General features: G+C 41.1%; 1 protein-coding gene across 1 annotated transcript; it reads left to right on the top strand.

Annotated features, from left to right (window-relative positions):
* The first annotated feature begins 4576 nt into the window (after positions 1-4576).
* Positions 4577-14206, top strand: sash3 (SAM and SH3 domain containing 3). Its single transcript, XM_085173620.1, has 8 exons — positions 4577-5037; positions 6505-6600; positions 8681-8815; positions 9449-9584; positions 10597-10754; positions 11164-11376; positions 11463-11607; positions 12729-14206. Exons 1-8 carry the CDS (start codon positions 4981-4983, stop codon positions 12986-12988), a joined length of 1200 nt encoding a protein of 399 aa, XP_085029746.1. The 5' UTR covers positions 4577-4980; the 3' UTR covers positions 12989-14206.
* Positions 14207-14596: the final 390 nt, after the last annotated feature.

Below are 14596 nucleotides of genomic sequence, written 5' to 3'. Positions count from 1 at the left end.
TGTTAATGGTTCTTCCATGTGCTAATAAGGCCCTTGGTTGTTAAATGAACGAATTGATAAATTTCCAAAGTCTCAACAGATTTTGATCCACCATGTAACACCATCTGGAAAATGTCTGAATGGTAACAACTTAATTTTTAAATATGGCAGTGATCCCAAACAAAAAGCAGCCAATATTCAAAATAAGAACTTTAAATGTCCTTCGAGGAGTCTGGTAGGGATGCACCGATACCGGTATCGGGTATCGGCCTCGATACCACATTTTCTAAAGTACTCGTACTCGTTAAAAGTCCCCCGATACCGGGGACCGATACCACGGTCTGAGACCTGTCTATGTTTGAGCGGCATGTAAGGGGTTAATCACAGGCGCCGAGTATCGGTATCGGCGAGTACTGAAATGCAAGTACTCGTACTCGTACTCGTACTCGTTTCCAAAAAAGTGGTATCGGTGCATCCCTAGAGTCTGGATAACTGTTCTTGAAGAGTACTTAAAGGAATGAGGAGGAAGGTTGTCATACCAAATATTGACTTTCAAACTTGTTAAAATTGTACAGACTCTGTATTTGCATTTTTGAATGAAATGCTCTACCTATTTCCAATTTTTCTAGCAGAATACAAAGAAATGAGGAGGGACTTGAGACGGTTGCACAGTACTGTATTAAAATTAATTGATCATCGTCATGAATAGGTGCACATTTAAAGAAGTTACTTCTCCATTCAAAGGCACAGGAAAGTAAACAGTGGCTGTAAATAGGCAGAGATTATATTAAATGAGAAATATGCATCTACAAAGAGAATCAGTATTTGACTCTGAAAAAGTCACAGAAAAACTGATGCCAAAAAGGCTACTTAGGGCACACAAATTCCCCATGCATGAAGTTCTTCATTAAAAAATGACAACATCTGAAATCGAATCATAATCAAATTCAACCTGCAGCTTCACATAACTGGACTCGTGGTTCAGCAGCTTAGAGCCGCTCCTGCTGGTTGACTTGGGTTGCTGGGCAACTATTCTGTCAGCATGACTTGAAGGTGTGAAGACAAGCGTCGACACTTCACACCCTGCATCTGCATCTCTGGTCATTAAAAGCACACGACGGAGCCTTTCAAAGACAGTCTGATTGCTCTCAGAAAAGGCGTTTTCACCCACTTTGGTGAGCTTGTGGTGAAAAGAAGAGAAGAGGAAGAAAAACTATGCGATCATTGTTCTCTATGATAGAAAGATCTTTTATGTTTACCATGTATTTACTGTTAAACACTCCCATATTAATTTAACAGAAGTCTTCCGCTTATCACTACAATCCAAGCAGTGCTGCGTATTTAAGTTGAGGTACATACACACCTGTGGACTCTTAAATCTGACTATGAGTAGTTATTCACCTTCAAATAACCCGACCCTTTAGCTTATCTTGGTGTAGTTCCAGATTAACTGTGATTCAGTGAAGGCAGATGAAGTTATGTCAGGTTGAGGTGCAGATCTGAGCTACAGCCAAGCGTGGTTTGTAATCTGGAAACACTAAGAGTATAAAAGATGGATGTAGCCACCTCGATGTCACCCACTGCTTATTTATGTCTCTTTTCTAAGAGCATTTCCTTTGTTGCTGTCTCTGTGTTTTGGCTGATCTCAGTGTGAAACAACCTGCTGTTAGCAAATGAGCATTATAATTTAATGTTTTAGTGAATGAATCTCATCAGTAAGCAGCATGAATATTTGTAGATTTCACTTGGATTTCTCACTCTTTGAAAAAACGTTGGAAAAAAACGTATAATAGATGGATAGGCTTGTCCATTTTTTATGTGTGGAAGTAGAAAGTTGGCACTCAAGAACCATACCCTTCCTTGTTAAGGAAGAGAAATAGGGAGTATTTGAGTATTTGAAACCCAACCAATTTATTTCTTAATTGTGATTTAACATAACATGATCTTCCATCCATCCATTATGGACCTGCAACCTATCCAGGTGCCACGTACACTTATGGACATCCTTATGTTTGAACATGGTGTTCATTATAGACAAACTGTTATTTGTACAGAAGTAAAAAAAACTTCACAACATTCAGGTTCAGATGAGGCAAGCCATTTCCCATTCTGTCATCGCCTACGCGGTCATTGAAGTCTCCCAGTAGGACAATGGAGTCGCCAGATGGAGCATCCCTGAGCACCTGGGCCCCATGGATTAAGGCCTGACCACCAGGCGCTTTCCATCAAATTCTTGGCTCCAGGCCTATCTCAGGCAGGGTACACAGGTCCCCTGCTCTTCTTGCCAGTCATTGGTCCATTGAATCGCTCATTGTCTGCCTCCTCACTCAGGACCAATGTACCTTGGGAGCAGTGTTGGGAAGGTTACTTTTAAAATGTATTCCATTACAGATTACAGAATACATGCCCCAAAATGTATTCTGTAACGTATTCCGTTACGTTACTCAATGAGAGTAACGTATTCTGAATACTTTGGATTACTTAATATATTATCATGCTGTTTACAACTACATGAATGTACTATTGCTGTGATTTATTACTGTTACTGAAGGTTCGCGGCTCCGAACCTAGTAAAGGGACCTCTGGCTAATACGGTGGGTTCTGTGTCGGGCTCGTAGCCGAAAACTAGCTTTACTTTGTTGTCTGGGTCAACTTTGCTAGCGAGAGACAGAGAGAGGCGTTGAAAGGCTGCTCCAACGGAACTTATTGTTTTCGGAGGAAAACACGAACACGGTGTACAGTCGAGTCTTAATAGTTTACTTACAACTGGGCTCGTCAGGCTCTCTTCTTGGCTGCAGTGGTTATTATTATATTTACATGCTTCCAGCTCCCGTTTCTGCTCAATGACAGCTCGTACTTTTCCTTTTTCTCCCTCCCTCGCTCACAGACACATAACGGGTATGGCAGTCCATTCTCCCTGCAGCACGGACTACACTGCCTATGATGCTACATTCTTTAGAGCTATACCTGTAGCATTCTGCCTGTTAGCTTAGCACAACAACAACAAAAAGGCCTCTCTCACCCAGGAAACACGCAGAGAGAGAGAGAGTCACCCTGTAACCATGGCAACCGTAATAGAACGTAGGTGTCAAACAAAACCCAAACAGTCCTGACCCGCCACAATATGAAACAGGGAAGTACCGCCGTGTAATCCATTTATTTCAACAAAGTAACTGTATTCTAAATACCACCTTTTTAAACGGTAAGGTGGTGATTCACAGAGGGGACAACAGCAACATGGCTTTCATTTTGTAAATTATCATCTCCATTGAAGTAACCTTTCATTCCCTTTGGCTTATCCAAATCTGCTCGGAGTAAATAAGATGATGAATCAGACTGCACTGCTACCAAATAAGAGAGTCCCATGGTTTCTCTGTCAGATCTGGTTCTCACTTGTTACACTTGGTTACAGAAAAAGCCAAAAAAGAGGTGCTGCCCTAGTTCACTGTGGTTGAGCTAATAACTATCACGCTGGAAACCTGCAGGGCCTGGATTCGATTCATGGATCATTTCAAAACTTTGTGATTTTCCCTTTTGCTTTCTGTTCTGAAAAGCTCTCACAAAAATGTCCAAAAAATTATTTAAAAAAGCATCTTCACGTGTCCGTGAGTGTAATCATAACAGCTGTGTCCGTAATAATGTTTTGTTGTTTTCTTTACACAAATTTCATTGTGCATGAGTATTTTTATTTTTTCTTTACGTTAAACATGTGCTAAGAGCTCTTATTCTGTTATCTCTGCAGCACTGTAGTCACCCAAACGTCTGAATGTTTCTGACACTCTGTGTTCGTCTGCACTGTCCAAATCAGCTGTTGCTTCTTGTTTTCATCCCCTTTGAGATCTTTTGCGAGATTGCTTGCCAACCTTTAACTGACTGACAGGAAACTAAAATAGGGCATCCTCTTATCATGTGGTCGTCTCCCTCCCCCCCCCCCTCGAAAATAACAAACTAAACTTGACTTGCATCGTACTTCCCTCTTTACATTTACTGCCAGCCGTTTACTTCGCCTTGTCCTGCCAGCTCAGTGCGCACTCACAAGCGCACACATTTCTGAGTCACACAAGTTGTTTTTGTCTCAATGCTCCATTTCTATCCTGTCAGGATGTGTCCGGCTGTTTTTGTTTTATCTCACTTGTCCCATAAACCACTTTGTGAGTAAATATGAATGAGTTTTTGGGTAATCTGATCAGTGGTTTTTGATTTTTTATGGCCTCCTGTAGCTGCAGCTGCAAAGCTGTTACTGAGTTGCTAAATATGTCAGCTCTAGCTGCTTTTCACTTCCACACTTCAGCTCAGTAAAACTGAAGCTAAATGACAGACTGCAAAATCAAAACCTTTTATTTGTCCTCAACATTGTGAGCACACAGAGGCTGACAACACAGATGTTAAGATACACAGGAGACGTTTTTACAGCCAGTAAACTTAACTGCAACTTTTTGCAGAAGTTCTAAAACGATACAGGCGTAGTAATGTTGTATAAGTGGCTGCGGGATGTCACTACAGCTGTGACACTGCAGCAAAAGATCATCAACATCTTTTGCTGATTAATATTCCTCCAGCCAGCTTTTACTTGACTTAACTTTTATCTTTAAAACGTTTTTTAAAGATGATGAGAAACAGGTGATTGTGCACCATTTGATATGTGGTAACAGTCAACAGTGTTGTAATGAAATACTCATTAAGGTTGCATGTGTCAGTTCAGTTTTGAGCCACAGAGAGCAAATAGCATGCGCTTGTGAGCAATACTTGTAACAAAACCACGAGTCTCCGTGCAGTCACCAAAAACAGGGTTTGCCTCTTCAGTTTCAGCGCGGCCACGTGACTTCCTGCTGGCTTCTGCAGTTCATTCGGCAGCAACAGAGCACACATCAGGCTTCCTCAGTTTTTTAATCAGACTCAGGCTGTGACCGCGTAGTCACAGAAATCCTCAGGTGATTAAAGCGGGTCCAACTTTCCCACATCTTTCTGTCCGGGGAGATCTGAGGATCACAGAGGGACAAGATGTTGAGGCGAAAGCCGTCAAATGCCTCAGAGAAGGAGCAGGTGCAGAAGAAGAAGGTGAGTTTTTGTTGGTTGCTGTAATTCTTTGTTTTGATGTGTGTGTGCAGCTACACTTAGAAATGCTTATATTAAATAGAAAGTCATAGTTTTTATATTTGTTACTTTTGTAGACTTTTGTTGCCACACACACTCGTTTGCACTTCGACATCAGCTGTCTTCTTTGTGTGCACATCTTTTCAACACAGGATGTCAGCTTAAGTTAGTTCAGACCTTTGCGGTTAAGCTGAACACACACGAACACAGACGAAACTTGAGGTTCAGCAGCAGCTTTTTGCCTAAAACAGAATATTTCCTTTTCTAACTACCGTTTTGGCTGCAGCCCCGATACATTTTTAGAAAAGTAAAGTTCCTCTATTCTGGCAGGGTGAATCATTGCTGCAGATGTAGTTTGAGTCAGAGAAGGCTCTGTGGCTTCTGCTGACTTTGTCTCCAGCTGCTATCAAGATAGTGAGCCTCCTACACTTGACACCAGTGCTCTTATTTTCCATGCAGCTCTCCACCCCGCGGTCGTTTTCACGCCGTGTCATTACACAACTCGCTGCGTTTGTTCTTCTCGTGTCACTGCTGCGGTTGTCGGCTTTAATAGAAGATTGATTTCGCCGAAAGGTCTGTGGCTGTTGAATAAAAACTGAGGATGGGAAAAAGAAACATTTGCCACCAGAACTCGTCATATTAAATGTCACTGAGGCCCAAGACTGCTGAAGGTTAAGCCTTTGGTGGTTAAACTTTACAAGGTAGACCGTAAGCCACCGGTGCTGGCTGCATGTCTGCAATGATTGGCTGGCAGCAGTTGCTAAAGCTTTGCCAGTTTCCTGTGGTTTGAGCAGAGAGAGAAGGATGAGCTGCGATAAGATGTTGCACGGCGGCGTGGTTAAATGGAAAATTAGACAAAAATGTTCCACAACAGCTACAAGAAAGTCTAAATCTGGAAAATATGCAAAAAAAATGAGTCAAATTTGTCTCTTTTGCTCAAAATTACTACAGCTTGAAAACTTGATCTAAAAAAAAGAATAAAAAAAAACAATGTTGTTGCGAGGATGAAATCATGTTCTTGTATATATTTTAGCTTTGGTGCTCACGTCCTTCCCCTAAAGGTCTTGTGTATGCCGCTTTTGAAAACACAAGCTATTTATTGCAGAAACCCTAATGAATCTAGACGCACATCATTTCCTTTGTGTTTCCTGCTAAACAGCTGCAGTACCTTTGTAAAACCTTATCAGATGCAGCCACATCACCGTGCAGACGTTCAATTAGCCGTGACTTCAACTTCGATAACAGTGTGTGGAGAAACACCGGCACACATTACTTCTGAGAAACCCCTTCTGTTCACAAATTTGAGGAGATAAGATCGTACTAAGTTCAGCATTATCAGTTATTCCACAGAAAACCACCGAACAACTGTCTGATCCTCTTTGCTGTTCATGAGTTCATGATATTTAAGTGCAATGCACGTTTTGTTTGCAGCTCACCCTGCAGAGGTCCAGCAGCTTCAAGGATTTCATGAAGCCCAAGCCTACCTCTCCTGTTGTGTCAGAGAAGGAGTTCAGCTTGGAGGAGAATGTAAGTTTCTTCCCTGGGATTTGCACAAAACAAGCAAAATATACAAAACATCAGTTTATAAAAGTAAAAAATACCTATTTTATCTCTTCTTTTAACTTCCTGAATAGCAGTTCCTCCAGATATTTTGTTACATTGTTCCTCGTCTCTCGTACTGTGGCCTTCTCTAAATAACGCATCCACTAGAGGTCAAGTGGAAGCTTTTTTTCAGTTATGACTGTTACAGAAGTGCCCAGTTGGTGCTTCCTGATTTACACGTGTGAACAAATGATAACACTTTTAAAATTAACAGAATATATGAATAATTTCCCAGCAACATTCAGGTTACTGAGTGGAAGTTAGAGAGAAATGATTACAGAGGAAGTAAGAATGAGAAGCATTGCACAGAGCCCCAGATGACAACAGCATGCAGACAGGATGTCCTCCGGTCTAGTCAAGCAGAGAGCCTCTCCGTCCCAAAATCATAAATGGTATTCCCCCGAAGAGCGTATCCATTTAAATTTGGCCTTGTTTTTTTTCATTTACGTCAACTCTGAGCTTAAAACTTGCTGCTGAGAATTCATCTGTTACACCCCTGTCAGCGGTCTCTGCAGACGTGGGTTTGCCATTGTCATTGTGGTTGCTGAATGTTTACACTGCCGATAAACGGCAGCGCTTCTTCATGATAGTGTTTCATTAAGAATAAGTGCACGACAAGCTTTGAGGGCTTCTCCAGGGCCTAATTATATCATATTTGTACCAAAATTGGCTTCAAATCAAAACATTTCTCACTGAATATGAGTGAATGGAGCTAAATGGAGAAACTTATGGTTAGTTTGCAAATCTAGTATTGATTTTTAAATCAGGGAAGCCAAGCTTGACCCCCCAAAATTCTGTTAATATCAGCTGACTAAAGTGTTGTATAGGTTATGCCAAATACAAAGATAATTACCAATCAGCAAATCACTAATAAATACACTAAAGTCTGCAAAAATATCAAAACATCATCAAATAAACAATAATACAAATAAATAAGACCGCATGATAAAACCCAGGAAACCTGCTCAACTACTACACGACTCAACTTTGAGCTTCTAAAAGCAGCTGGTTTACAGACCAGGTTAAGTAGGATGGCACAAAACCACTCGGGCTCTTGAAAGCAAATAGTAAAATTTTAAACTGGATCCTGCAATGGAGCTAGTGCAGGGAGGCCAGTACAGGTGTGATGTGATCGCACTGTTTCTTTCCTGAGAGAAGACGAGCTTCTGTGTTTTGTTCACCCTGCAGGTGATAAAGTAATGACTGGTGAAGAAATAGAAATAATTACAACAGTTTAATCAGGAGGTAATGTGGACAGATGGTAGACTTCATTGAAAAAAGCTTGTCTTATGCTTCCAAACTACACCTGAGTAGCAGAACCAAAACAGAAACCTGTGGGTATTATTAGTAGAAGGTTATGGTGGTTGAACGTGACCACTAACCAGGTGGGTGCTGTTAGAAATTCTCTGCTGCTCTTCATAACTCATCTATTTTACATACAGCAATTTAAGGATAAAACTGCATCTGTTGTCTTGATGTATTCTGTCTATTTGGCACTCTTTTTAATACTTAATGTTAAGTTTTTGGGCTACAGTTCTTGACTAAGCGCCCACTGTTGCTTTTTAGGATCTGCATGATACTAATAATCACTGTGATTAAGCTATGTGCCCGTCTCAGCTGTTAACTACCTCAAAAGCCTGAAAACGACATTTTTAGATGTCAGTAATAATCACGCAATTTCACACAGTTTGTCTGCAGATGGTAACACTCTCTAAAACTGTGCTTTCAAGCACCACAGTAGAGCGCTTGTGTGTCTGTGTGTGCGTGTTCGTGCTACAGAGAGACAGAGAAATGCTTTGTGGATGGCAGCAACATGTGTGCACGCAAACCCCATTACCACAAACGCTCTTCTTAGTCTGTGAGAACAATTTTATGACCTGGCTTCGATGCCACCGAGGAAATTCATGTCAGTGGCTTAGATTTTAATATTTTTTTACTACTCTCAAACTTAATTCCAGTGACTGAAAACTCATCTGGTGGTTTTCCCTTTTCTCCTTTTCTCCAGGTAGCAGATGGTATGACTGCAGAGGAAGCAGTGAAAAGTGGCAGCAAACTGGGGAAGAAGTGGCGCAATGTCATTTCACGCACCATGACCCGCAAAACGTCCAAGATGGTGCAGAAGGCTTTAGCTGAAGAAGGGGTACAGACTGTTTAAGTTTCACAAAGTAATCCAAAGGTTAACACGTGATGCATACCTAAAAAAAAAAAAAAAAAAAAGTTCACACTACTACAAATTTGAATCTGTCTCCACCTTGTGGAGAAACCCATGTACTGCAGAGGGGTTTATTCTTTTACCTTGCACAAAAACTTGCATGCAATGTTTTCTAGATTAAACTAAAATACAGCAAACTGCAGAATTTAATGTTACAGTTCAGCCAGTGCTGTGCACTCTTATTGTAATCAAGTATTTTAGATTTGTGGGGATGCTGATGTTTGGGTAAAGAGCCTGAATAAACCCTCCTCCACTGCTTCTGCTTTTTCATGTCTATCTCCTACCTATTTGGTATAATGCTCACTCAGTTCAGAGCTCTAAATTTAGCAGACTGCCACCAATCTGTCATGTAAAGGTTAATGTCTGTTAGCACAAAGACAAGCCAGACTGTGTTTTTAAAGAAGAATTCCCTTTTTAGCAAATCAATGACAGATGCCCTAAAGTATTTTCCAAGGTAATGAAACACGTTTGAGACAAAGATAATGAGACACTTCTTTGACGTTTTTATTATGTATGGGAGGTAAATGTGAACTGACCTCTGACCTGCACTGTTGTCCCCAGGGGGAGAGCGGTGAAGAGCTGTCTCCTGTCTCCTCCGACTGGCTTCCAGATCTGAGCGCAGGCCAGAGGACGTCGGTGTGCTCCACAGGCTCGGAGGACACCATGCCCAGCCCCATCAGCCGCCAGCTCTCTGGCAGTAAGTGTGAAAAAAAATCACTACTTCAGGCTGTGTGAGAGGAACAGGAGGGATGTGACAGACTGCGTGTGGCCCAAGGATACACTGAATACTTTTTTAGGGTGATATTAATTTTCTTTTAACAGCAAGACAATAATTATAATGATAAACTAGATTCTTGACTATCGAATTCTTTAAAGGAAGGATTTTTACTCAAGTAAAAACAGGAAAGGCTCTCCTCCCCTAAAAGTGCATTTTAATTTTAGATTTAAAGGAGGTCACTGACTCAGTCCACCTGATTTCCTCGGTCAGATGCATAGAGAGTCTTTGGCATTATAACTGTTAAAACAGTGTTAAAATGTTAGACCAGGCTTAACTTTGTTGCTGTTGGAGTAATTTAACAGAGGTAGAAAAGTTTCCCAAACAGGTGCTACTCAATCCCAAAGCTAAACTAAACTGTGAGTGCCACCGCTTTTCTTAATTGACACAATTTAAGGGATTTCATAATCACTTAACAAGCAAACGATGCCTGGTTTGATCGAGGCGAACCCAATCCTTATGAGGTTGCGTTAGGAACGGTATAAAAGAATCTGCCAATCAAACATGGGGAGCTACCCGCTGTGGCGAAACCACAGGGAGCAACTGAAAGTAGCAAGTTGATAATTTTACAGATGACTGAAAAGGGAAGTTTTCCCTGTAAGATGTTCTTGTAACTGTTCAAGTCTTCAAAAGGCCGTGTTTCCCACTGGAGGAAAAGTGCTTTGACTTAATTATCCAGCATTCGTAGTTAATAAGTCCAACCTAATATTATATATTTACGTTACAAATGCTATTTAGAGGTCTGATATCTTTGTAAAATGCCATATTACTTTAATAAAAGCCTGAAAAACCTTTTTATATTGTATAAAGGCCCCGTGTCCCATCAGCATGATTCCTGGACTCATACAGGGATGTTTACAGTGTGTTTAAACCTCTGGGGCAGAGGCGAAGGCCTCAGGATGAATCTGACCAGCTTCTTATCTGTCCTCCTCAGACAGCGACAGGCAGAGCCTGGACAGTGGATACAGCCAGAGGGACAGCATGCGACTGGAGGAGAACGGCGTTGCTTACAACGGCCCGTTCTGCGGCCGCGCTGTGGTCCACACCGACTTCACCCCCAGCCCCTACGATGTGGATTCGCTAAAACTCCAAGTGAGTCTCGGAGGGGGGAGTCTTCCTCACTGAGGCGTCCTCCAGGGAGCTTGTTAGCTGTGTAGAAGAAGACGGGTCATTTTGATTATCATCCGTGAAGGAAGAGTTTAATCTACAAGACCCTCCATTACTGGTTTGATAAAATATAATTTCAGTGCAGTTTATACAATGATGTGTGATCAGAAAAGTCTGCTTGAGGGGGTTCTTAAAATATTTATAAACTCATATTTTCAAAGCTTTTACACTGGTGATCATTATCTTAAATTACTGGATAGATTTCTGATCAAATATTGAGCGAAACTTTGAGATGATCGCAGACTTTAATTTAAACTCATAATTCTGCGAGTCTTTCGTGAGTTTCTTTTATCTCCTGTCAGGCTGCCAGTATTAATGTTATCTCTTTTCATAGAAAGGGGACATCATCCACATCATCGAGAAGCCCCCCGTGGGCACCTGGACCGGGAAGCTCAACAACAAGGTGGGCTCCTTTAAGTTCATTTATGTGAACCTCCTGCCCGACGAAAGCCCCCCGACCAGGAGGAAACGCTGCAGCAGAAAAGCCAACCGAGCCAAATCCAAACCCAAAAGCCTGGAGGAAGTCCTGGACAGCATCGGCCTGATGGTGAGGGGAAACTGCAGAGCAACCGTTGCGATGGTCACCTCTGTCTGATCGCAGATATGTAAACCTTATTCTCTCTCGTGTTGCAGGAGCTGAGTTCTTTGCTGTCCATGCATGGTTTCCAGACTCTGGAGGACTTTGCAGGGCTGAAGGAGTCTCACCTGAACGAGCTGAACATCACAGACCCAGAGCAGCGCTCCAAGATCCTGAACGCCACTGAGCTGTTGAGAGACTGTAAGTTTATACACTGTGATGCTGCAAAGCTCATAATGTCTAATCAAAGGATGGTGATTTCAGGAGCACTTTGTCATTTTTTTATGCTTCAACTACACAATCAGGTGCACTTTATGGCTCACATTGTGTTATCAATGCTTCATCTTTGCTGCAGAAGGACAGTTTGTGAATTTAAACTTTCTTTAAAATTCACTCAAAACCATTTCATATGACTCAGTATCTACTTCCCCTAAACCGCAATAACCTTTATTTGTATTATTTTGACCACAGTGATGACTGTCCATCAATTCCTAATAATTATGTAATATTATATAATACTACATAATTATTTATTATTTATTGTTATTTATTTATTATTATTTATTATTTATAATTATAATAATTACAGAGATGGTAATTATTATAATAATAATGCTAATATTATTAGCATTATTATTAGCATAATAATGCTAATATTATTAGCATTATTATTAGCATAATAATGCTAATATTATTAGCATTATTATTAGCATAATAATGCTAATATTATTAGCATTATTATTAGCATAATAGTGCTGATATTATTAGCATTATTAGCTCCATTATTAGAGTTGTTGCTCATTGAAACCACCGAAAGTAATTTAACCTGCAGCATATTAACTTATAGCTGGAGTTCATTTTCATACATACTACAATCACTTTGGTGAGATATGAACGGATGGAAGTGATTATCTGTGCTGAGAAACCTGCAAGTGTTTCTTGAATCTGCAGCTGTTTGAGCATTAAATACTAGTAGTTTTGTCTCTTTTTTAGCCATCTGACCCACAGATTTACTGTTTTGGCTCACTCTCTGCTGTCCCACCGTATTTATGCACTAACACAGCAGCAAATAACAGTCAGCTGCCTGCATGTAGTGGATTTCCCTCAGGAGGTTTGAGAGAACATAAACAATGCTGAACAGGAGTGAGCTAGGGTTTAGATTCACCAGGTGGACACAAAGTGACTCCGGATGAATGATTGTGTTGTTTCTTTACTGCTGGATGCTGAGCGAGATGAAAGGACCTGTCAGAGTTCAGGAAGAATAAAAAGGATGGGCGTAAACCTCTTTATATTAAACTGTGATTGTTTTTGTGCTTGTGTAGCTGAAGAAGAGTCAGAGCCAGAAGAGGAGGAGGAGAAGAAGGAGAAGGAGGAAACATCTGGGGAGGATGCCAAGGAGCCGCGGGATTCGGGTTGTTTTGAGAGCTCAGAGAATCTGGAGAGTGTACGCGAGGAGCCAAAGGTGGAGGAAGAGGTAGAGAACCACGAGCTGGAGTCCGAGCAGCCACAAGAGAGCCAGACGGAGCAGCTGGAGGATGTGCAGGAGCAGCTGCAGGAGCTGACGGTGGACGAAGGATCTTGAGACGTGATGGACAGCTTGTCAAACTTCTCTTACTCCTGGTCCTCTGGGTTTCTGTGGATGCAAATTTAATCCCACTGAAATATCTCTTCATGGTAGAAGAGCAGACTGTATGAACACAATAGTCACACAGCCATGGACTGTTGAGCGAGTGGCACAGTTTTGGTTTGTTCATCTGTCCTAGCTGGACACATTATTTTAAATGAATGTTTTTTTGTATTGTGTTGTTTGATTTATAAAGTTGTTTGTCATCATTTATCATAACGTATCTGAGCGTAACGGTACATATTAAAACCATCTTCATGGGACGTAGTCTCTGAGACTACGTCTAAGAATGTAAAATACTTAAATGTAACTTGAATACAACTGCTGCAAGTTATAATGTATATTACAGCAGTTTTTAGGATGCAGTGTTGTAAATATTAAAAAAATTAAAGAAAATTTGTCATCAAGATGTGGATTCTGTAAGCTGTTAATTGCTACTGTTTCACATTTCTTTTCAATCGCTGTCTGTCAGCGTACACACTGTATCCAGAGGTTTTTGCAAAGTTATCATCATTTCATCATTTGTAAAGCAAATAGTTTTGCTTGCCATGTTTCAATTTAATTTTCAATTTTAATGTTTACTTTCATTCTTTTAAAACATTTGGTTTTACTTTTAGTTATCCGATTAGTTTGTATTAGTTTTATTTTAATAGGCACTCGCATAAAAGTACAAGTTTTAGGTTGGACTCTCTTTTGCTTTCAGAGCTGCTCTCATTCTTGAAGGCACAGATTCAGCAAAGTGTTGGAAACATTCGTCACAGGTTTTGATCCGTGCTGACACGATAGCACCAGAGAGTTGCTGCAGATTTCCTGGCTGCACATCCATGATGCGAATCTCTTATTTGCTACATCCCAAAGGTGCTGTGTTGGATTGTGATCTTGTGACATCACCAGCAGAAGCCTGAACCGTTGATGCGTGGCAGGATGGATGCATGCCTTCATGCTGGTCATGCGAAATGCTGATGCTATCATCCAAACATTGCGGGGGAAATTGAAACTCGTCACCCAGGCAACATCTTGAGCCCATATGAATTGTAGTCTGATAAGAGTTACACCTGGTGTGGTCTTCTGCTGCTGGATCTCCTTCAACATGCTCACATTTTGGTCGAAACAACTGGTTGCAACTGATTATAGTTTTCTATCAACTATAAGCAGTGTGGCCAATCTTCAGACCATTCTCTAAAAAATCCTGGAGATGATTCTGAAATACTATCTCTACTTTTAAGATTAGGCTTAAAACTTTCTTTTTTGCTAAAGCATATAGTTAGGGCTGGACCAGGTGACCCTGAATCCTCCCTTAGTTATGCTGCAATAGAGGTAGGCTGCCGGGGGATTCCCATGATGCATTGAGTTTTTCCTTTCCAGTCACCTTTCTCGCTCACTATGTATTAACAGACCTCTCTGTGTTGAATCATATCTGTTATTAACCTCTGTCTCTCTTCCACAGCATGTCTTTATCCTGTCTTCCTTCTCTCACCCCAACCGGTCGCAGCAGATGGCCCCGCCCCTCCCTGAGCCTGGTTCTGCCGGAGGTTTCTTCCTGTTAAAAGGGAGTTTTTCCTTCTC

This window comes from Neolamprologus multifasciatus, chromosome 2 (genome assembly GCF_963576455.1).
Source record: "Neolamprologus multifasciatus chromosome 2, fNeoMul1.2, whole genome shotgun sequence".
Taxonomy (NCBI): Eukaryota; Metazoa; Chordata; class Actinopteri; order Cichliformes; family Cichlidae; genus Neolamprologus; species Neolamprologus multifasciatus.
Note: the sequence above shows the minus strand (reverse complement) of the source record. Positions and strands in the feature narration are given on the sequence as shown.